Source organism: Helicoverpa armigera, chromosome 25 (genome assembly GCF_030705265.1).
Source record: "Helicoverpa armigera isolate CAAS_96S chromosome 25, ASM3070526v1, whole genome shotgun sequence".
Classification (NCBI taxonomy): domain Eukaryota; kingdom Metazoa; phylum Arthropoda; class Insecta; order Lepidoptera; family Noctuidae; genus Helicoverpa; species Helicoverpa armigera.
This window is the reverse complement of record NC_087144.1, coordinates 5,542,305-5,566,633: the sequence shown is the minus strand read 5'-3', so window position 1 is coordinate 5,566,633 and position 24,329 is coordinate 5,542,305. Positions and strand designations below refer to the sequence as shown.

The window sequence follows — 24,329 nt, the reverse complement described above, 5'->3', positions numbered from 1 at the left end:
GATAGATTGGGTTACCGTGGCCCTGGTACATGAAGGGCTTATTTATGCAGGAACATGGCGGATTGTAGTCAGTAAGAGTCTGACACACCCTCACCGCTACTAACCCACAGCGGGAGGGGTCATTTGATGATTTCCCATAAAAAGATAAGTATGATTATTATTACTACATCAACAACAAAATAAACTGTTAATACTTATTACAAATAATATTTTATTCAAAAAGTTCCGTAAGTATAGTAATGAAAAAGTATTTATAGTAAAAGTCTCAAATTAGAATATACGGGTTTAAAACTGACGGGTATCAACCATAACCTATCTCAAAGAATTCTATTTTGTGCTTTAACTTTAACCATTCTCTGTTGCTTTAACATTAACTATTTTTAACTTTTTGTTATGGTTACGTTCACGCCACGAGCAAACTTTCTTATAATAATCTTCACAAGGCATATAATATCCATAAAAGTAGCTATGAACCTGTAAATCTTACACTAAAAATAATATTGTAATGCCGGAGAGTTTGTTTTCTTGAACGCGCTAATATCAGGAACCACGGGACCGGTTAGAAAAATTCTTTCCCTGTTAGCTAGCCCATTCATCGAGTATTTTATATCCAGTTGCAGAAAGCTATCTCCTCACTCAACAACAATATTGGAGTCGGCTTCCGAACCTCATGCAGCCCAGCCAGAGTACCAGTGTTTTACAAGGAGCGAATGTCTATCTGACCTCTTCAACCCAGTTACCCTAGGGAACACCTATCATAAAATATTATTGAAGAATCAACTATTCTTAAGTAGGATCAGCACGCGACAATACACATAAGTATTCCGAAACCAATCATTAAACTTTACTTCCCATTAGGAAACAACTACACAAACAAAAAAAGTTCTATAAAAAGTACCAAAACACACTGAGCACTTTAAAACACTTAGTTCCCCTTTTAAACGTGCTATATTTAAACATTTTACGAAAACATCCCACCCCTTTGCTAGGATGTTTGAAAAAACGTGTTTATGTTGTTAGGAAACGGGTTCTGTAGGCTAGAATATGCTTTGAAAGGTTCGCAATAGACTAGCTAGATGACTAGTGAAGCATTATTCTTTCAACATTCAACATTATTTCAGGATTGTTATTTTATACAATAGGCCTACCTACATGACACTACTATATAGGTAGGTATGTATAACTCACAACTGTAATTATTAGTTATAATATTCTATTATTTATATATTGCACTTATGGCAATGCATACCAGTGGCGAGGCGTCCTTATAAGCCGATTCCCATCGGCTTCCCTTTCGAATTTCAAGAAAGAAGCATAGGTATAAGTTATAATATAGGTATAGGTATAATTAATATAATCATTTAAACCACACAATTTAAATATGTAGGTATAACAAAACGCCTACCACCGTAAAAAAAATTGTCTATAAATTACTTGAAACATTTTGCTCCTACTAAACAAGCCGCGGCTTCCTCCTCCATACAAAACTACGCTTGCGTGACGTCATCCACGCCGCGCCGCGCGATGTTCGCGGCATAAGGGCGAGCGGTAAGCCGGCTCACGGAGCGGGTTCCAGCCAATCAAAACTCGCGAGTGAACGAGAAAGAACGCGTCAAGAGTAGAGTAGCTATATCTGTCTACGCGCGAGTGACAGCGCTTCACAAGCTCTCAAATATAAACAAACAAATCAGACAAATTCACTCTCATTTTTCTTATTTTGTTTTAGATAATACCATTAACAATTTGTTCTTTGTATTACTTAATAGAATTTATTAGTGTGTGTATCATTTGGAAATAACATAGTTCGTGTGTGTACAATATTTTATGTTAGTTAAAGTGTTTTAGTTACATTATGTCAACATAGATGGCGTTGTGCATTTTTATGCAAATCCTGAATCGCGGTGTTAAGATTCTCCGCGATTTAATGACCCTACTTGGGAATTTATAATATTTCGTATTCACCGATTATATGTATAAATTTGATTTGATTTGATTTGATTTGATGAAGTAGTTGGAAGTATCATTACTCCCTACTAATCCCCGCGATCGCACTGTGACCTGGTACTCAGTACAAGTACAGTGTGTGTAGTGAAGAAAATAGAGGTAGGTACCTACGTTGAAATGAGTTATTTTGATACCTAGACAGTTTGCATCAGGTTTCTTTTTTTACGTGTATATACTTATAAAACTTAACTAGGATAGCGTTAATCGCATTAGACTGTTTTCCACAGATTATTTACTTCAGGAAGGAACTTGTTTTTCAAGGTTAAGTTTTGAGAATAAAAACGTGTTATAAAACTCGGACACGCCGCTCGGGTGAATTACCTACCAATATTACGTCAACATTAAAATTACTAACGTCCTGACGGATTTATGAAACATACCTACGATAAATATCAATGGCTAACAAGCCGTTGTAAATTAAATACTTAAAATGTATTGTTTCTAGTGCCAACTTTTCTCAGATTCTAGTAGTTAATATACCTAACTAAAGATAATAAAGTTTTATAGATATTAATAATCTGCCGAATTCCTCGAGAAAACATGTTCAAACTATCAGTCTCTCAGTCAGTGCTAAAAGGTGGACTGAGAAATTACCTCCATTACCTCTCCCTCCCATCCCTGAGTACTCCCCCCCCCAATTTTTTTTTGCTGCGGCTTCCCTATTTCATTAAACCACCCTTCGCCACTGATGCATACCTATGTGTCTCTTTACGTTGAGGAACAGACTCAAAAGTATAAAAAACTTTTATTTTTAACGAAGGAGCTCCAAAAAGCACAATAATGCCCAGACCACTCATTAATGCTTCACTTTAAGGTTAGAGTACACTTAACGTTTCATTCGACCACCATGGGGTTGCTAGCTATGTACTTTCGCCAATTCCGAGAACACGTTTTTAATGAGAATATTATGTTATGAAAAGGGACAAAATTTCATAAATAAGCGTTCAATCTTTCATAAGTTCAGAGGTCGAGGACCTTTTGAGGATGATAAAGCTGTTTTCTAATTAAGGGAGTTCTTTACGTGAACTTTGAAAGTCCTTTTTGACCTCACTTTCAGGAGTAGGTAGGGTGCTTTAGACTTTAGTTAGACGATAATATGATGTTCGTTTGAGTATCTCTTGTTATCATGGAATTATGAAAATGCAAGGCTGCGAATTTAAATATCATATTTACAGATATTCTTATAAAGATCATTGACATTGAACAACTTGTATAATTGTGGCAAACCACAATAATTTTTTTTACATATTACAGCAAGAATTCTAACAACTACCAAGGAAGATAGATAAACAAATTCACATCACAAACAGAAACAGCGAAGATCTCGCACATATTTTGCACGGAAACTTGAAAAATTAAAGCCAGGTCAATAGTAACACTGGGTAGGTTTCCATGCCGTCTGGAACATTCGAGAAATATTGTCTTTTTATGTAAATGGCGACGTCTTGCTCCAACTCACGCTGCAGGCACTTTATGTAAAATTTATTCAAAACTTGCACCGTTGCATGAAATGTATTTATTTATTTTTTATTACATAGCACGTGGTTTTATTAATATTTTATGGTTTATATTATTTACGCGCATTTACTGCTATTTTTAGTGGTATTTTGACCTTTGAACTGCTTCTGTAAATAACGTTGTTTAAATTGCATTAGATTGAGATTAAATTGGTAAAAGCATGGGACGTCAAAAATTAGATCTAAAGGATCACCATATTTTTACATCCTGGTGCCCAAGCCTGGTATTGTAATCGTGTCAAAATTGGCTATTTTTTATTAGAAAATGCTTGATTTTCATACTTCTAATTTATCGATTATGAACTATCAACCATTTTGATGTCCCTGCAATATATCTAGCAGACTGAGAGCCCTGTATATTGCATACAGAAAACAACCTATTCTATTTTTAGTCTAGCGTCAAATAATATCTATTTTATTTGCGATTTCCAGTGGCCGCTGTTTCAAGAGTATTCCGATGTGTGGGTCGACAATGCTTCGTATTGTGTTTTGTAGAATATCAACCAACGAAGTGTTATGTCGCCGATACCTAGAACATTCTATTGAAATCGAGATCTGAAGATGCTTACTGGTTTGAAACCAGTGTGTTTTCTTTGTATTTGGACTTATGTGTGGCTAAGCTGTCTTTGAATATGTGCCTATTGTTGGTTTGTTTAGATATAACGGTAAATAAAGCTATTCTTTGAGGGGTTTTGGTTTAACTCAAGCGTTTTTAACGCCATTTGTGATCGATGTAGACTGAAATAAAAACCAAAATGCATTTAAATAGACTGAAAAACAGTACTTTTCAAACATCAAATATAACATGAAACAGCCCCAAAAGACGCTCGCACTTCACCACTGTGTTTTTGCTGGGAGGATGGCAACTTTCCTAGCAACAAAATTGTAGGTTCTAATATATTTTTTATCTTATTGACATTGTTATGAACCTTATTTGATTATTTCATATGATATAATACACACTTGTAATAGAACATGGAGTAGTAACTCGCTTGTTCATTTTAGCGTGATATATCTGAAATAAAAACATATAACGAAAGTATCTCATTAAAACCGAGATCAATTAAAAAGAAAATCCACAACGCAATATGCAACGTCGAAACTAATACCCCTTCTAAATGGCATATCAAATTCTCGCTACTTCCAATCGCTCAAATTGCAACACTAACGTTATCAATATAGGACTCAAAATTGAGTGGTCGAAGATGATTGATTGGTTTGCCAGGTTATGAGTAGAGAGGTTCATCAAACATGCATGCTTGTCTGCCGAAGTGTTCAGAGGCATTTGCCGGAATGTTTCAATCTGTGAAGCGATCTGGTTAATAGATGATTAGTGTGGACCATTGAGCATGTGTCGGATTTTACGTAAGTATAGAAAGATAGAGGTCTTACATTGTTTGCAAAGATTCTGGTCAATAGGATTCCTAGGTAAGCTTTTGTTTTATACAGGTATTGGGTGATACAAAGAGTTCCATTTACGAAAGTTTTCTTATGTATGAATTGGTACTGTGTTAACTGGATTTGGCAATTCAATAGGGTATTTTTTGGCTGGTGAATATGCCAATGCCAATAAAATTGTATAGGTAACACCTTTTTTAAGCAAAAAGTCTTGAAGATTTTTTTACTCCCGAATTTTACCTGGAAGTATCAAGGTCTTCGTGAGGTCTAAGTGTTATCGTTAATTCAATCTGCCCTTTATTTAAGTATCCTTTTTGGCCCCTAATTCCGTTGGCCACAAATAATTCTCAAAGTCAGGCAAGGTCAAAAATTGGTTCCTTCGAAGCCTTGATGATGTCAATTTTATAAAAAAATCCGTAACTAGACTTCATTCAAATGTTTTAATGTATTTAATTACGGTTTTTGCGAAGTGCTAATTACAATTGAAAGTGACGAGATTCGCAATGATTTCGAAAACGAATTCACATTTCAGATGCATGGGTCCATGAAGGTCGTTTTGATTAAGAATTTTGGACTACAGACGTATATTTGTTTAAAAAGCACTTTATATTTCACAACATAAAGTTTATTTTTACTTTATGCATTGTCCAAAATATCACAAAGGATCCTTTCTGCTGCAAAGCGTTTTAAAAAATAAGCCTTTCCACTCTTCATTATGGAGTTTTAGCTAAAAAATAATGCATACTTACGTTTCCAAATACTGGAAGACCCTGTAGACCGGCTTTCTGTACACCAGGAATCCATCACAGCGCTCCATGATCACTTCTCAGTACTTCCCCACTTTTTAACACCACCTCACGTTGTCACGGAACCACCACAAACCACATTCCCTCAAATCTACCATTCTACAAGAATTCGTTGTAATCGTACAAAATGATCCAGTAAAAAACAGTTCTCAAGCACTGACATTTATTTACACTTACACTAGGATCTCGTAAAAAATTAAGGCGATCGTCAACTATTAAAAAGTTTACAAAATTCTTTTGGTCCTTCAAGGTGATTTCGTTCTATAGTTAAGGCTGATTTATTGGTTACAAGGTATAAATATTTGGTAAACAAGCACTTAATGTTACACTATTAACTTATAATTTAACGCCTATAAGGCGATCACAGTCCACTTTTGATTAGATACTCAACAATTTGGCAGAATACTTATAAACCTGCTTCTGTGAAAAAGAGAGAAAACGTTCAAGTTTTGCGCAAAGGTTTATCACAAACACTGGAGTTTAGTACAATAGCTTTTATTTCCCGTGTATCTGAAGTCGGGGTAAATCGGTATCCGATGTAAGCCAACAAAAGGCTTCAGGAACACGTTTTCCGACCTCTGCGTTAAAAGACTCCTTTGCTGGCCGACCGCCTTGTCATTATCGAAACGTCAATATCGTCCCCTCTTGCGTTCCAGTCACAATACGTCCTATCCACGCGATTGACTTCCACCGACTGGTTAATAGGTATATAGAAACTGATGATGATGTTTCAAGTTTTATATTATTTATATTTTATAATTGGAATTATAATAACACATGCCTTCTTTCAGTAAGGAAAGAAATATGTAAATATAATTTCTCAGTAAATAACCTAAGAATAACTTATTCAAAGTTTAAAAATATTGTGCAAACAATAAAAATACTGCGGTAGTGACCAGCATACAAATGACATTATCGTTTTGCCGATGGTACTGTCAGCAGCATCCGGCGGCGGATAATTGTTCCACAGGAGATAACAAACACGACATACCTACATACAAAACATTGGCCACACGCCATTCAAATAAACCTAACAGTAATATTTATATGACTTTCCAAACAATAAATAAAAATATAAGTAAACTGGCCGAATATAACCGTCAAAAATATTTTAACCATAAATAAATTTCACTTGAATCATTCATAAAGCTTCTTTTTAAAACATCTTTTTCTTTTCCAAACCAATTATGGAACCTTGATTCGAAAGCATACGAAACCGGCGCCGCGCATGCCATGTGTACGCATCGAACGTCCAGACACGACTGACCAATAAAGTGTCCGCGACATGCATTCTATATCCCAAATATGCGTACGCGCACCGCCGGAAGCAGGTGTCACGCACGCCACCTGTTCTCGTCGCGAATACCAAAAAGCGTGCTGACTTTAACATTCAGTTAGAACAATGACCTGTCTGCGAAACGACGAAACCCCACAAATGGCTAATTAGGACTTATTTCGGAGGTACCGATCTGATATAATCTGTAATCTTTAACTTGCAACGTGCCTCACATACGTTATTAACGAATTTTGAAGGTACAGTTAGACGAGCCTTTGTTGTCGCCGCCTTTAATGCAGTTAAGTACCGGTCAAGCTGGTTAATGAATATTTGATGGATTGCCGTAAGTTTGAAGTGGTGTTAACATATTAATTTAGGTACTAGCTGCAGAATAAAATTGGGTGTTTGGTGAAGGTTTAACCTCATTTAGCGGATCTAACTGTCAGTGCCAATATAAGAGGGCTTCAACTTTAATAAAAGTTGCTACACATACTGTCAGAAACTCTATTCTAATTTAATTTTACCAACAGCATATAAAATCAGAAACTCACGAGCATATAAGCCTTGAGGCTCAGAAGTTTTCAACGTAAATATTTCGTCTAAAATCTTGCATAAAAGCCGAGATGCAAGGAAAACGTACTTAGTAGCTGCATGAGCTTTCAAGTCGGGAATATTGTCCGAAAATATGAAAGATGGAATGAAACTGAATGAACTCGGCGCATATTTGTTCGCCGGAGTGTGTATGTGATAGAATGGATGTAGGTAAGTTTTGAAGTTGCTCACAGAAGATATTATGTCATTTTGTTGAAGTCAGTAGAGCTTAAGTTAGTTTTATACGGGATAAGTAACTTAGAAGTATATAAGTTCTTGAATATAATGTGATTTGGTGCGTTCCTCTTATAGAATAAGTTGCAGGTTTAATAACCTTATAGGTCAGCCCTGGTGTCAGAGTTTTCTGAATTTTACCTGACGTACTCTGAGGAAGATTTGCAGCAATGACTGCTGCTTAGTAGCATTTGGGAACGTTGCCTTTACGTAGCCTCTCAGGCACGGGGTGTAACAGAGCCAACTTTCAGACTTCGGACTGCTTTGTGAAAATTTCTAAAATTCACGACGTGATTTCAGCAAAAGAGTGACAACCACCAAATACAGGGTAATTCATCATCCTCCGAGCCTTTTTCCCAAACTATGTTGGGGTCGGCTTCCAGTCTAACCGGATTCAGCTGAGTACCAGTGCTTTACAAGAAGCGACTGCCTATGCGACCTCCTCAACCCAGTTACCCGGGCAACCCAATACCCCTTGGTTAGACTGGTGTCAGACTTAGTGGCTTCTGACTACCCGTAACGACTGCCAAGGATGTTCAATGACAGCCGGGACCTACAGTTTAACGTGCCATCCGAAACACAGTCGAATACAGGGTAATTGCACAAAACATATTTTATCAGAACCTTGTAAAGCGACAACAAGCATCCGAAATCGTAACAAAAATGTTTAATATTGAACATTATCACGCAATTTAAAATTTACTGGTGTAATAAAGCATTTATATCGAGGGTATAATCAGGCAAACTTGTCCAAATTGGACAGCACCACGCGATACTTCAGCCCTCTGAAGCGATAACGGTAATTTAAAATACCTAATTGTTGTTTGACAAAGGAAAACGAATTAATGTAAAGCGGTTAATTTAAATATTTTTCTGTTGTAAGTATAAAGATATTAAACATTTCATTTTATGGCGATTCATATATATATATATATATAATTAAACACCGTGTTAATTAAGAACTTAGAGAATAAGAAATATTGTACTGGTATACTGTATTTAAAAAGGAAAATAAATTCTATTCTATTCTAAAAAAAAAAAAAAGTTCTTTTCTTTTGTAAAATTACTTTTCCATTTTCCAGAATACCTATAAAATATTCAGTCACTATACTATACTCATAACATTCTGCAATTATCAGGGCTTAATTGGTAATCAAATAAAAAGAACTCTTTTAGCACTAATAAAAAGATTTTAATACCTGTATAACCTATAAAAGTACATGAACCGTTACGTTCAAAGGACGTGTTTGTAAGTTATTCACGTTTCGTTTTAGGTCTCGTTTTACCTAGACACACGTTCCTAATTAGAACGTAGCACTTCAAAGGCTCGAAAATCAGGCGAACCCATTAATTCTATACAGCTCGAATTCGCTCATGTGGACCCTTCCTAACTCTACGACGAAATAAAACCTACGAAATTGGAACTCCTTTTGAAACATGTCGAATACGGCTGTCTTTCCTTTTTGAACGACTTAAAAAAAAAGGAAATTACCGATTTTCATCAGAAAAAGAGTATTTGTCAGACTGAGAGGAAGGTTTGAGGTATACTTATTAACGAACTAAAATGGTCAAAAAGAAATATGAAATTCATAAAAAGGACTTCAAAGAGCACAGAATAGTAATAAATAATTCTTTACGTGCATCGGTCTAGCTAGAGGTCGGAGTCTAGTGGTAACAGCTGTTTATTTCGTCACTAACTTCAAGAGCGGTTCAGTTTTACAGCAAAAAGATTTTGATAGCTACGTTTCGTTTTAATAGCCGTTGTTTAGTTAGTTAATTATTACAAGAGTGCAATGTAAACAACGTCTGCCAGTCTAGCGTGGCAGGTCATTGAACTGTGACACAGAGAAGTTACGACTTACGAGTGGAGGGCGCAAAAATGACTTATCAATATCCTTTAGAACAAAGAAATTTTTCTAATAAATTCTTTGCGGTGAGAGGGGTTTTACATAAAATTTCTTCAGTTTAATAAACAGTGCTATTATTAAACTGAATGTGACGTTTCATAGGTGCCTGCAAAGGCCTATGTGAAATAAAAAGATTTTGATAGGTATGTAATAGCAACGTGATGGGCAAAGACATATCCTTTTATGTAGAAAAAATATCATATTTCCTGCCTACCTGGCCTGCTAAAAGAGATTTTACAACCGATGATATTACAGTACAAGCTAAGTATATAAAGTGACAGGCGTACCTATACGAACTCCATTTACTAATTACTCTGTGGCTACAGCAAATGGCTAACTATAAAATCCCTACTTATTACTTGCTTAAGAAATTGGATAAGACAGCCACAGTCTGGAGATGTTGCTAAATATTAATAAGCTATTTAAAGTTTTCAAAGTTGTCGCACTTGTCAACTTGGAAATGAACGGTTCATAATATGAAGTTTTATGATGGTTTCAGCTGCTTGAAATATTTGAAAGATTATTATATTTTCCCATAAGTGCCTATTGATTTTCCTAGAAAGCTAAAGCTTTTCTGCAATTAAGGCACGTTATTTTTTTTTTACATAGGTAATAATTATGATCAAAGTACCCAATAGCGATCGAAAACCAAAAAAATGCTTTACAGAGCAAAATAAACTCTTTTGCAAAAAAAACGGGCACCTATGCGAAATCTTAGTTTTAAGGACTTTATGTGTATTTCAAAGGGTTTTAATGATTGTAGTATGTTTCTAGCATCAAAAGAGTTAACCGAGCATGCGTGAGAGTATATTCTAAATTTGAATTTTGTACAATTGCTAAGAAATTGGTTAAACCTTGTTTTGGACTAATTGCTGGCAGAAAGTTCGTGGGTGTTTTGAAAAGTTTTTTAAGTAATTTTCAGGAAAATGATAATGCAGTTTTAATTAATGATTAATGTACTTTTTTGTTAGATCAAAACATTTTTGAAAAACTATGCGTATTTGATAAAATTTTCACTTGCTCTAAATGGGCTATACTGATGATTGATGGCAATGTTCAGAGTTTCGGTATTTTAGTGTAAAGCGTTCTATTGTTTAGATATTGTACCCAAGTGTTTTAAAATATCGCTTTTCTATAAATAAACACTATTTAGAAGAGTATCAGTACCTTTGGCTGCAACAAAACAAAATTAAAGTAAGCAGTGCCGATCACAACCCGTCTCCTATCGGACTTTGACATTTTTAAAAGTCTTGAAATTCTACAAAATACAGAAAATAGCGCATAGACTGTGAGCATGAGGTCTTAAGCTTTCGTAATTACTGATTTTTAAACAACCTTGTCTCTTGGGAAACTCCGTAGACCTCTGAAGATCTAAGAGTCTGAGCGTTCAAATAGCGTGTTTTCATCCCACGGATATTTTATTAAATAAACTTGCCTACATCGAGATTTTCTGGCATCTGCAGCACTTTCCTGCTTAAATCATAACAATAATTGGCTAGCTACTCATTTCTTAAGAAACATACGTTTGGCCAATAATTTTGAATTCTTGACTCCCTTTCAGCTAAATCGTTGTTTAGTAACCCGATACCTATGGAGTTATCGAGAGCTTCAACGAGGCAATAATCTGACTTTTTAGATAGCTTTAACCTTCCTCATCATTTTTCATGTGGTTAATTTTAACATTTATCACAAAATTTGGTATTTTTTTAATGTCAAAGTCCGATAGGAGACGGTTTGTGATCGGCACTGCTTACTTTAATTTTGTTTTGTCGCAGCCAAAGGTACTGATAATCTTCTAAATAGTGTTTATTTATGAAAAAGCGATATTTTAAAACACGTGGGTACAATATCTAAACAATAGAACGCTTTACACTAAAATACCGAAACTCTGAACATTGCCATCAATCATCAGTATAGCCCATTTCGAGCAGGTGAAAATTTTATCAAATTCGCATAGTTTTTCAAAAATGTTTTGATCTAACAAAAAAGTACATTAATCATTAATTAAAACTGCATTATCATTGTCTTGAAAATCACTTCAAAAACTTTTCAAAACACCGACGAATTTTCTGCCAGCAATTAGTCCAAAACAAGGTTTAACCAATTTCTTAGCAATTGTACAAAATTCAAATTTAGAATACACTCTCACGCATGCTCGGCTAACTCTTTTGATGCTAGAAACACACTACAATCATTAAAACCCTTTGAAATACACGTAAAGTCCTTAAAACTAAGATTTCGCATAGGTGCCCGTTTTTTTTGCAAAAGAGTGTAATTGGTATCCATTGTAAAGGCATGGTATGCACGTCGCTCTCATAAATTGTTCTACACTATTAAGCAGGACATTTTGCAATCACAGGCTTTTACAGGAACCATAAAATCAGCTGAATTACTGCGAAATTATTCACCAAAATAAGTACCATTCATACGTAAAAAAAGCAGTACAAATGGTAAGTAGTTTAATAGGTTCATAATAAAGGAAAAATAAGAAACCTACAAAAAATAAATTATTCAATGCTGGTGGGCAATGCTTTTCGTGATATTTTAACAAAAATAACTAAACATTTGGGTCCGCTAAACAACGCTAAAAGTACTGCAATCATTAAAATAATAAGTAAAAATAATCTAATTCTGTCTCTGAAACGTTTAATTAGGCCTCATATTTCAGCTAAGTATATCATATGAAATCTTCATCATCAATGTTATTTCCGATAAAAAACAAGTCATACTTACAAATATTTCCATTACATTCGCTTATGTCAAAAACCCTTCAGAATTCCCGCCACACGACATTAAATGTCGTTCCGTTTTCCCGAGTGCTCACGACAATATACCTACCTACATAACACATTCCTCTGAGAGGCCGTCGCGACATGAACAATAGCTTTCAATAATGGGATGGTCTGTAGTGATAATATCATTAAAGACTCGTTTGTTGATGCAATCTATTGAGAGATGATTGGCATTTCAAATAGTTATATTGTCGATCGATTGTTCAAGTGAAAGATTGAAGAAAGATGGATTGTGTGTGAAGGGTTGTTTCAGTGAATGGTAACTGGTCTGTCGTTTTACTATTATGTGGCATTCCTATAACTAACAATGGACATCCTTTCTTATTGAAGAAGGTTCTTATAGAGACGAAGATAGGTCTTGGATAAAACTTAAGCATTAGCTATAAACACTCTGTAGGTATGGAAGTTCTTGCGTATCTACAAATTATCAAGTGCTTAAATTTCAAATATCCACTTAGTGTTCGACAAATCTCGTCGCTTCCCAATAAAACACCATGTTAAGCAAACAAGAACAGACTTTCATTTCACCATCAAGCTAACACTTTTACAGCTAAAATAACGGTTGTCTCTCTCTAATTATCCCATATCAGGCGCGTGTGAAAGGGACAGCACCAGTTATTTACAGTCAAACGATGTTGAAGAAGACATTTGTGGGCATCACATAAAAACTTACGACATCATTGTTTTCATGGCGACGTATAATGCCATTGACTTCACAGCCGTGGAACATGAGCCAAGCATGTCTATCAGAGTCTATTTTATATCTGTTTTTGATTTCCTTCTATTTGGGTTAAAAAGAGTTAAGTATAAAACTTTGTAGGAATGCCTTCTTAACCACAAATAGCAGGATATTTCAAAACAAATCGGCAGATCTAGAGTTTATGGTAAGGTTGGCCATGTATCTTATAGTTTTGGCTACAAATGAAAAGGAGAACTGCATAAGGTCTAAGATCTAAAGTCATAAAATCATCGTGTAAAACAAAAAACTTAGAATAACAACAAAAACATACAAATCATAAACTATGGTAGGTTAATCATATATCTGTTGACATTGACAGCTGTCACACATGTCAAATCAAATCAAAGAGCAGTGCCCTTTCTCAAACGTAGAAAGGTGTGCCTACACTTCACACGTATTTAATTAAACATTCAATTGTTTATTATGCACAGATCATAATTAGAAGCATTCAGAGTCTTGTCATACCTCCCTGCTTGCACTGGTTAAGGCATTAGCACAGATTATATAATAGTTACTACGTAACAGATAAATCACTCCATACAAAAAAGTCCATACCTACTGCTATAAGCACCTACAAGTTCCCCAACTACCTACAAATTCCTAGCTGCGTTATAAAATGAACCTTAAAAGCTCGAGCGCTTGATTGTTATTCCAATGCGATAGCGCACAGTTCAGTGACCGCAACCGTGCCGTGGCCGTGCTTAGGGTTGCTTCTTACAATTTATTAATATTTAAGTAGGAAAACAAAGTTACAAGAATATTTTTCTTTAGTTAACTACCTACTAAAATGGAGTATGGGTACATATTACTAAATATTACCTAATACGTAAGCATAGGTAAGTACTTAGTCAAAATCAAAGGCGGTTTCCAACTATTTTTCGAGCACAAGTGCCATACCCCTTATGGTACAACTCCGTCGAGTGTTGATACATACCTAAAATTGGTTTCTGCGTTGCGACACGCGTAATGTTCCGAGTCGTCATTAAGTTGGACCAGAACTATACCTACTTACACTCGAGATGTGTTTTGAGCTACAAAAATCACAATACAGTTCATATAACTAAGTAGGTATCTAAAGTAAAATAAGTACCTAATGATCTCTGTTGTTAAAATCATAAAGTAGATAAGTATTAATTTATATATAAAAAAATGGAATTACTAGATAAGTTCATACATATAAAATGTTTCTAAATCTTACAATAGTCGCATATAAACCAACACAACTCAAAATAATCCATCAGTTTGTGAGGTAGCTTAAAAAACCTAATAAAAACCAACAGCATAACATGCCACGAAATAAAAATAATAATATTGGAGCGCGCGCGGCGCGTGAGACTGTTGAAAGCCCTGAGCCGCGTGGGGCTACCGGTAACCCAGCGAGCGGTAGGCATTTATCGCGCGCAAGTACGTCGAGTGACAGAGGCCTGGCATTAGTAACGGGGCTTGGAAAATGTATGACCGAGTCTCAAGCCCTTTGGTTACAAAGAGTATTTAATTAGCCTAATTTTATATTTGTATTCAAACTTTGTACGAGGTAATTTTACTCGATTGCGTATAAGTTTAAAGAAAGTTGACGATAACCATTCTATGTACTAAGGGAATACATAGGTTAGGGAAAAAACGGCACCCTTCGATGTCAAATATTTAAGACGGCACATGCAACAAACGTAGTTTTGGCCGATGTAATCTTCTTATATATAAAAATTAATTGCTGTTCGTTAGTCTCACTAAAACTCTAGAATGGCTGGACCGATTTGGCTTGTTTTGGTTTTAAAATGTTTGTAGAGGTCCAGGGAAGGTTTAAACGATACGAAGTTCGCGGGATCGGCTAGTCTCTATATATATATAAATGAATTGCTGTTCGTTAGTCTCGCTAAAACTCGAGAACGGCTGGGCCGATTGAGCTGATTTTGGTTTTAAAATGTTTGTAGAGTTCCAGGGAAGGTTTAAACGATGCGAAGTTCGCGGGATCAGCTAGTGTTAGATAAATGTTTTGATCATAATCATTAGGATTCTTGACTTAAAAAGTCCCACTTATCATAATTTAAGACAATACAAAAAGCTTACAACATGGTAAATAACATTCACCAAAAATACATAAAATTATTTCCACTTTACCTGTATACGTGCACTTCCAACCAAGAATCGTCACAGGACCTCTGGCAACTAACAACATATTTTATAAGTTTCTTAATATTACAGAAACCCAACATTTTTGAAAATGGATCTTCCAAAAATTCTACACCACACTTAAAACTGCACTTAAGACAGATTTTCAAAACTTTACGTTTCCTAATTTAATTATTTCACCATTAAACAAACCAGTAAATTATGTACCAGAAATGCGACTGAATCTTTGTGAATCGAATAAACACACTGACATATTAATTTAAAATATATTCTACCGGTACCTATACCTACCTAATTATGCAACCCTTCAGGAAAAATGTATCAATAGGAAATTTACAATACAATAATAAACAAACCAACTATTTGCATTGTTATAAATATTTGTGTGTAATTCAGTTTGTAATTGTTAGTTTAAAATATAATACGGTCAGTTTCGTTCCTACATTTCATGACTTTCACATTCTCGCTCAACACTCGTAAAACCGGGATTCCACTGCAACTGTGTAGCACTCCAAAGGACACAATTTTTTCTTCTAGTAAACTCGCTCTAGCTAACAATAACAAATTGACAGCGAGCGGTCCTAAAAAGGCCGCGAAACTACAACCTTTGTGAGCGAACATTTGATAGCAGTGGACTCGGCTCTAGCACTTTTGTTCGTGAACATTCTTTGGTGGAATCTCCCCATTACGTTTCTACCAGAGTTCTGCAGGGATAATTTACTCCATTCGCTTTCCCTCATCTACATTTACTTTAATAGCTCATCAAAGACAGACGCGCTCACGTAAATTCCTCATTTCCTACATATTTTTTGCATAAAGCATTTATTTATTTTTCAGAGTAAAGTACCGAGTACCTAGATGCCATTTAAAATAAATGATGTTTGCTCTGATTCATAAATAAAAACGAGGAAATCAGAAATGTAAGTCTTCGTTTGAAGTGAATGAACTTAATTTGCGATAAAAAACACAAAATTCTCCACAGAGTTTTCAGTTTTGAAAGCTCTACCGGCAAAAAAACCATCACTGTGAATAGTAGTAGAGGTAAAATTTCTTTCAACAATAACTTATCTTTAAAACTTCTACCGAAGTAAAACGATGAAGTGCGAAAGGAACAAGTCAAATAAATACCCGTTAGTGTTACCAGAGGAAAAAAGAATAACAATAACATCAGCCACCTTCCCTTATCTCTGCAAATCTATATAAATGGTACGGATAAAAGCGCGGGCTGGAAATAATGGATGTTATAGGAAAAGTATTAGATGAAGATTTTCGGTTTATTGAAGTTGACGATCCAATGGGAATAGCAAGATGTTTTCCTAACAGCGTAGCGTAATTTGACAATACCTACATATCTTGTACTATTATTGAACCGATTAAAGAACAACAATAAAATGTGCTCTTGACATCCGAGATATTAATATAAATGGGCGGACACAAGCTGTTGAGCACTAATGAACGAAGCGACAATTTCACGCATATTTCCGAAAAAAAAGCAAACATCCAAGAAGTATACAATAAAATTACGGAAACGTGTGTAGCTATATTTTTTCCAAACAATTACTGTCGCCACATGTACAATTTAAGAGTTATTTGCCGAGAAAACGTGTAGGGAGTAAATAAAAACGCAATATGATCAAGAAAATGTAATAAGTTAGGATCCCACAACGGCGGCGCCGCCCGGGGCGATTAGTGCCACAATTGCTTTCATATTTGTGGTAGCACGCCACACTAAACTAGTTGTTATTAAGCGAGATAAATTCTTGCAGTAACCACAAAAATATACACACATCAGTTTCAACTGTAAACCCTTATTTCTAAATGTGGTTTTTGGGCTAGTTATTGACAGAAGAAGCACTTGATGACATCTCAACAACAGCTTTCTAAACGAGCTTTCAGCGAAGTGGCTAGAAGGATCTTGATAAGAGTGCCAGACGTTCTTAGTTCTATCGAGTATCTAACCTAGAGATAGCATAAAAGGTAAAGATTGTGATTTTTTGACGTAATAAAGGATAATGTAGTGCTGATGATCTAAGTATGTATAACATAATGCCAGCTTCCAAAAAATAACTTCTACAGCTGTCTACAACATTTAATCGTTTTACTTCAATAAATGAGTTATTGTAAGTCATGTCTCACTCCCGTGCAGACAGTTTGTCTTATAAGTTTGCATCGTTAAACAAGCTTGCTGGCCGTTTCTAGACGGGTGCATTCGAACTTTTAGTCTCAATAAAACTTGACTGCATACTGCAAGCACAGCTGTCACGCACACTCTTTAGACAGCTGCTACCGAAGTTGAAGGCATGAAAATTCAATTTAAACATAACTTTATTGAAGCCAAAATAGAGAGGGATATGAAGTCTACAATATGACGAAATGCGAGTTGAATTTCAAAAGTGAAGTAGCAATCAGTAAATGTAAGAGGGCCTTCGCGAAGTAGACAAAATATGTAGCATATATAGGGTGAAAAGCGAGCTAGGATATAGTCTGATACGGCACGTTTGCCACGAAAAATATGGGCTTAATCCGGCAGAAGACTGCATGCTTCGTAACCAGAGTTATGGCAAATTTATGAAGCCTGGCCCGCAAGCTAGCATGTAGGAAACTCGTTGGCGTTTGTGAATAAGATTTATGAGAACTTCATCGCACCGCTGTATGCATAAAATGCCTTTAGGTACTTGACATAACAATTAAAAATATGAAATGAGATTAAAGTTCCCAACAAAAATATATTATAGTAAAAATAGCCAAGGTTTTTAAAAGGTCCTGCTATTTACTTATGGTTTATTTTTATTTATGGTTCTGCCTCCGCACGTAAATAGGTATTACTTATTTAATAGAAGTGACAGACATTAAGTTTATGGTCACCATATCACAGGAAGTACCCAATTGATTTAATGAGGGTCCAATTGATAGACAAGACAGAAATAAAACCGTAATAACTTGAAAATATTGATCAAATCAGTGTAAATTAATCTTTCCGGGACAAATTATTGATGAGCTAACGAATAATAATATTATAGACAGTTAATTGAACAATTCACATATTCTAGAATGTCACAATTTCAGGCGTAACATCAACTACAAGCCGGATTTTACACAGTAAAATGCAAAATGGGCAATAAATCAAACGCCAAAATGGCGGCCGACGCAAAAATTTAACACTTTAATCCAAGTTTACATGTAAAACTGCAAACAACCATCGTTTTGTTATCGAGCCACCATTAAACGAGCATCGTTGTACAAACATTGGCCGAAACATTTTTCATTCAGGAACTACATGGATTGCCATCAAAAAGTTGGCCATTTCGACCAACAAAGCCAACTGGCCTTGTTAATTTACGCGGCGTCCAAGTGCTATTGTTGGATTAATTGGTGCTTTCAAGAGCTGTTCCGTTCAATTTGTTTATTATATCTTCAGGGAAATATGAGTTATGGACTGATGATGTGGAGTTATTGCTTCGAAAGAGCGTTCTGTTGTTGTAATTAATATTAATTGATATCACCTGGTTTAATGTTTTCATCACACCAACTAAGTTAGGGGTTCCGAAAAACGTATATTTTAATGTTTTGCTGTTAGGTAAATACTTCCGCAACAAATACCTCTATATCAATATTAAATATTCATTCCTACTTCAAAATTCGAGCAAAATTAAACAAACGACAATCAACCGTAACACAGTGCAAAACGGGAGACAAGAACCATTTAAAATGTGATCCTATCCCGCAAACAAATAAAGAAATCAAGCAAGATTTCATTAGGACAGCGGAGCGCAGCACTGCGTAATCGGTAGACTGGTGGAGCACAATGGTAGCAATTTGTCGTAATTACTACAGTGAGAACGCGCTTAACTTACCTCACTGAACCATAGACGAACGATGGAACTTATTCGCTATGAAAAGAGAACTTTCTCTAGGGACCCGATTGCTCGGTTTGAAGATAATTTTTATTATTTGCTAAAAGCCTTTTAATTAATACTTACGAAAAATTTGAAGATTTGTGGTGCGATTGCAAAAAGTTTTTCGCTTGTTTAGGAAAAATATATAGGAATTCTCTTTGACAGGAGTTTATTTAAAAAAAATATTTAGCGCAAAGGTTTTTGAGACGTCAACTCCTGATAAAATTACACTAAGTTTTCGATTAACAGAGATAAAAAGTCACTCAAAGCTTGATACTAATGTAATAAAAAACGAACGCATTCCCTAGACTAGGTACTCGAGACGTTTTGTTCGATCCTCAACTCGATTTGAAGCAGAGAATCGTTTGAGTTTCTTCTTAAATTCATTTCCTGGATGACTCGAAGGAGCGGCGTCTCGATAGATCGAATACCAACCGTGCTGAGCTCCGGTCCGTGTACGGAACGACCAAAAAGTAAGACAAAACTCTGTAATAGGTTTAGTGAACTCCATTTTAGATGTGTACTAACGTTTTAGACTTTGGCGAACGGTGAATCTTGTGTTTGACTTAGGTTGTGCCTTTTTTTTCGTTGTGGAAAACGTCTATTCTTATAAGATTGATTTTCTTTCAGGGTGAGGTACCTGCTTGTATCCGTGCTAACAAAAACACGAAAAGACATATATAGGTACTAAGAGCTTTTATAAAGCTGGAGAGTTATATAATTTCTTTGAACGCACTTATCTCGTTGTTACATTTTTTAAGGAAGACTACAGGCTAGGCGGGATGTATTTCATTTTAGACACAGATGAAACTGTTGAAGACAGCAAATTTTCTAATCTAATAAAGAACGTTATTCAGAAAATGAATACAGCACCGGATTAGGTAATTACAAGCTTAGAACATAAACATCCACGCGCTACTAAATAAAGACCAATTAGTGTCCCTACAAACAATAGTGCCTTAATTAGAGAATAAAACGTTTCCTATAGCGTTGGCCACGTGATGTTTGCACAATAAACGATAAGACAGCAGAACAATGATTAATAAAGCTGTATTCTGCACCATTTCTCTTTATTTGGTACGCACGTGCTTCGCGGGCGTGATTCCGATGAGCTGGGTAAAGGTGCTTCAGATGGCAAGTGTGTATCGCAGTGAAGGTACAAGGGCCAATTTGAAACGTTGTAGTAGAAGTTTTTTTATTTTTTATTTAAATAAATCATTTTTTTGTATACTTATTACTAAAATACAGTTAACTATTCTGCAATGTAATGATGTGACTATAAAAAGAAAAATCTATGCCCTGAGAATCTTCGTATATGATAACTACTAAATCTACGCTCAGGTTCAGTTCCTAGCACACGTCTTACAAATACCAATTGGTTATTTAGAAACCCATTCCTCATCCTTAATTTTGAAACCTATGTAGCCTACTGTATGTTTTACAACTTCAATATCGCAAAAAACATCTCTAAATTCCCTTACTTTATTTTTAAACTTAACGAAAGAATTCCCATTCCTACTAGATGTTCCTTAGTCTATGTTCCCGACCAGTCCACAGCTTGCATTGAGCGAACACTTGGCACGCCGTAGCTTCAAAATTGGAAAACGTATCCAGCAATTTTGCTCAGGTCAGTAAAAATAAAGGGAATCGGATTTACATACGTAATAGGACTTGTTAGCAGATTCTTGTTTGTAAACTAATGCTTGGGGATAAAGATTTAGCCGATTACGTAGATGTAACCTGTAATATAAAGCTATGAAGCCGTAGGGAGTTGTGGAAAAATGCAGCGGCGACCATAAAGCTTACGTAGTTTTTTTGCACACATACATTATACCATTCCAGTGAAAGTTTTTTTGGCTTCTTTTACTTTTAGATAATAAAGTATTCTTCAGAAAGCATCATTAAGTTTGCAAAAACGCAAGAAATTGGAGTCCTTCGCTTTAAAATATTGAACATAATGTAAACGGTCTCATATGTGTTGATATTTTTGTCGTTTATATCAACACAAATGAAACCGTGACAATTTCAATGCAATTCTTCAGCTCAGTTCACAGTCTAGACGTACCTACACTATCTTGGGTACCTAGGTACCCATTATCTGTAATTACATTACGAAGTCTAGCAACTTCGCCGAGAAACCTTGTAATAAACGCTCTCTTTGATGAAGGCAAAGAAAATATTGGTTTGAAGTTTTTATTTTTTAGTTCCGAACATCTTATTAACTTGAGGCGTTTGTTTGTAGCTTCTTCGCTATTCTACCTTTTATTAGCTTAAAGTGGATGCTAAAACTGGAGCAGGGAATTCTTATACATACTGATGATGAAATGGATGATTTTATCGTTACATAGGTACTTACACGTAATTTTAAATTTCTCTGTTTAAGTGGGAAAGTTCTTTGAACTCATAAAAATAGTCTCATAATTTGTGTCTTTTTACAAGTCGTGACAATATTGTCCATACAATATCGAACAAAACAACTTAGCATTAAAATCAAGTAAAATACTATACCTACTTATGCGTACAGATTTCTTTTCTGATAAAACAACCATACAAACAAGGCAGAATCAATACGATAACAATTTTAAATATCATATTACACGCAAACAGAACTCCTGAATCACGATACGAAATCAGTTTATTGACCAAAACAGAGCCAATCACTTGGAACCCCTGTAAACCCTTGTCAAGCAATCAGACAAGCTATCTAAAAAGGTTGAACTTACTTCCACGTGTGGCAAACATTAACTGTTATTGAAACTGCCACCTCTCAATAAAAAACCAATTCCAAGATCTGGCATGTTAAGTAATGAAAACGAACCAAAGGTATCTAAATGCAAAATAACCTTTATTGCTAACAAAGTTACGTCTACACCTTCAAATAGGTTCAGTTTTGGAAGCAAGCGTGAATTCAAAGCTATTTCAATATGCATCCGTAAGGCGTTGAAAAATTCATCTGAGAAAAGCATCTTTTACTTTTCCACTTTGAGCCGTCGAATTTCGCAACCCGTTGCATATTTCACTGAAACGTTGTATGAAACTTCTAGAAACGACTATAATAAGACCAGATGTTCCCCAGTAGAAGGTACGTGGGAATGGTGAGCACAATTGGTACAGATGCTATCAGTCTGAAGCCAATAGCTAGATTTACGTACAGCCATAATACCGTTATTTCGCTCGTTAGTAAGTTTCTAGGACTGCACGATTATCAATGTGGACAGATATTAAAGGACGATAGACCATTCCTGGAACATTGTAGTACCATAGCTTAAACAGCAGTAAAAGTGGGACGCTAAAGGGCAATTTCGCAAGCCTGAGGATTATTAGCAAATTACAGAGGGCGGACGTGAACACTGATGCTCATTACTATAGAATCAGGGGCAGGAAACAAAACGGTAGTTCCACGAAGCCTTTGTCACGGCGGAAACGAGCTTAATTCTCACCTGCGTAACGAACAAAATGGCCACGTTTATTCCAGAAATGTTTTAATATTGTAAGTGCCATAATTATGTGGCAATTTCGAAGTTTAAGATGAACATCAGCGAATTAACAAAAACGCGAGTCCCGTGCTCACTGAGGAAACACGCCATTTGCTAAATGAGCTAAAAATTCCGGGGTATTTTGCTGACATACTTTCAAACATTGTTACTAAAAGCGAAATTTCATATTGAATAGAACATATTGGGCATGTCTGTTGGTCACGCCTTTACAACGAAAGCGTGCCGCTCTATCCAATCCGATGACTGTTCACATGCAAATTCGTGCCGGCAATAGATACAGATAACGAAAGGTCGAAGGGGATCGCAAACGACAAATACCTATATTATCAAGACAACCTTTGTAGCCGGCTTATCGACGGCGACAGAACTGATTTACAGATAGCTGAGAATCTAGCGATCCGAAAGCGGCCCAATACCCGCAGCTTATCCGACGTTGAACTTACCAAGACTAATTATAATTTAGCGTTTGGATCATTCAACTAAATGCCAATCGAGCCGAAAAGTGGAACAGACAAGAATTAATGAAAATTATTATTTCATCATGAGCGCAAAATTTTACGCCACGAATTCTCGCAGCAACTGTCGACAAAGAATTTTCTGCGCAAAGTTTACAAAGAAAATCTACAGACGATTTTACCTTGCTCTGCTAATACATTGAAATCCTGTGGATTACAGTCCGATCAAACTTTAATCTCTGTAGATTCTGCAGAAGGAAACTTGCAAAAGCATTGTTCATTCATGTTTTGAAATATATTTATTGGATTTTCGTATTCCATTTCTTATGTTACGTTAAGGGTAAGTTTCATCGAATTATTGCATTACAAAGCTGTGATCAGCAAAAAAGTGATGATCAGCGAACGATGAACTTTTAGCAGAATGCCCGAAGATCATATTGGCGAGTAATACATTTAAAATAATTCAGACAGGTATTACGCATGTAGGTACATAAAACAACATAAAAATCGTTACGACACAGTAATCCGTTGTTATTTCGACGTAAATAACTGCATTTCTGACATCAATTCCGATGATGTCACGCCCGCCGGACCGAAGGCTAAAAATGGCTATAGTCTTGTTTGTGAGGGCTAAGGACGAAGGCCGAATTTCAATTTGGACGTACAGACACAGTTGAATGGGCTCGCCGAACCGACCGTTGTCATGCAAATGTGGCACCGCAATGTTTATAGCCAGCCAGTTAGTACGTAACGACTTTATTCAAATTTCGAATTTGGAATGGAACTGGAAATATGGTATCGATATAGTTTTTTTATTGTTGCAGGCCGTGGCTACCTACTACCTACTTACTACGTTGCGTGGCTTATTTTGTCACGTTTGCAGAGATAGGTAAATACATGAGCGAAGTATGGGAGACTACGTAAGTAGGTATATCATTACCTACTTCAACAAAACGAAAATAATGATGTTGAATTAATTTAGTGCCTCGCCTTACTCCGTAAACATATTTTGGGCGTCTGAATAAACTCGCGTAAACAACTTATAATTAGCCGAGCCCGAAACCGGCAGGTTAGGTGTGTTTGCCAC

At 35.8% G+C, this 24,329-nt stretch overlaps 1 protein-coding gene across 5 annotated transcripts in view; it reads right to left on the bottom strand.

Annotated features, from left to right (window-relative positions):
• The window catches only part of LOC110379551 (focal adhesion kinase 1), a 179,420-nt gene that overhangs the window by 136,647 nt on the left and 18,444 nt on the right, over nucleotides 1-24,329 (bottom strand). The window contains exon 2 of one of the 5 annotated variants that reach the window (XM_064041579.1): nucleotides 5,669-6,145. The exons of 3 other annotated variants lie outside the window; for them this stretch is intronic. In XM_064041579.1, the coding sequence (XP_063897649.1) occupies nucleotides 5,669-5,736 (68 nt within the window). In that variant the 5' untranslated portion in view covers nucleotides 5,737-6,145. Of the gene's footprint in view, nucleotides 1-5,668; nucleotides 6,146-15,382; nucleotides 15,493-24,329 lie in introns of those variants that run through there. One more of the 5 variants, XM_064041578.1, reaches the window with a different exon arrangement.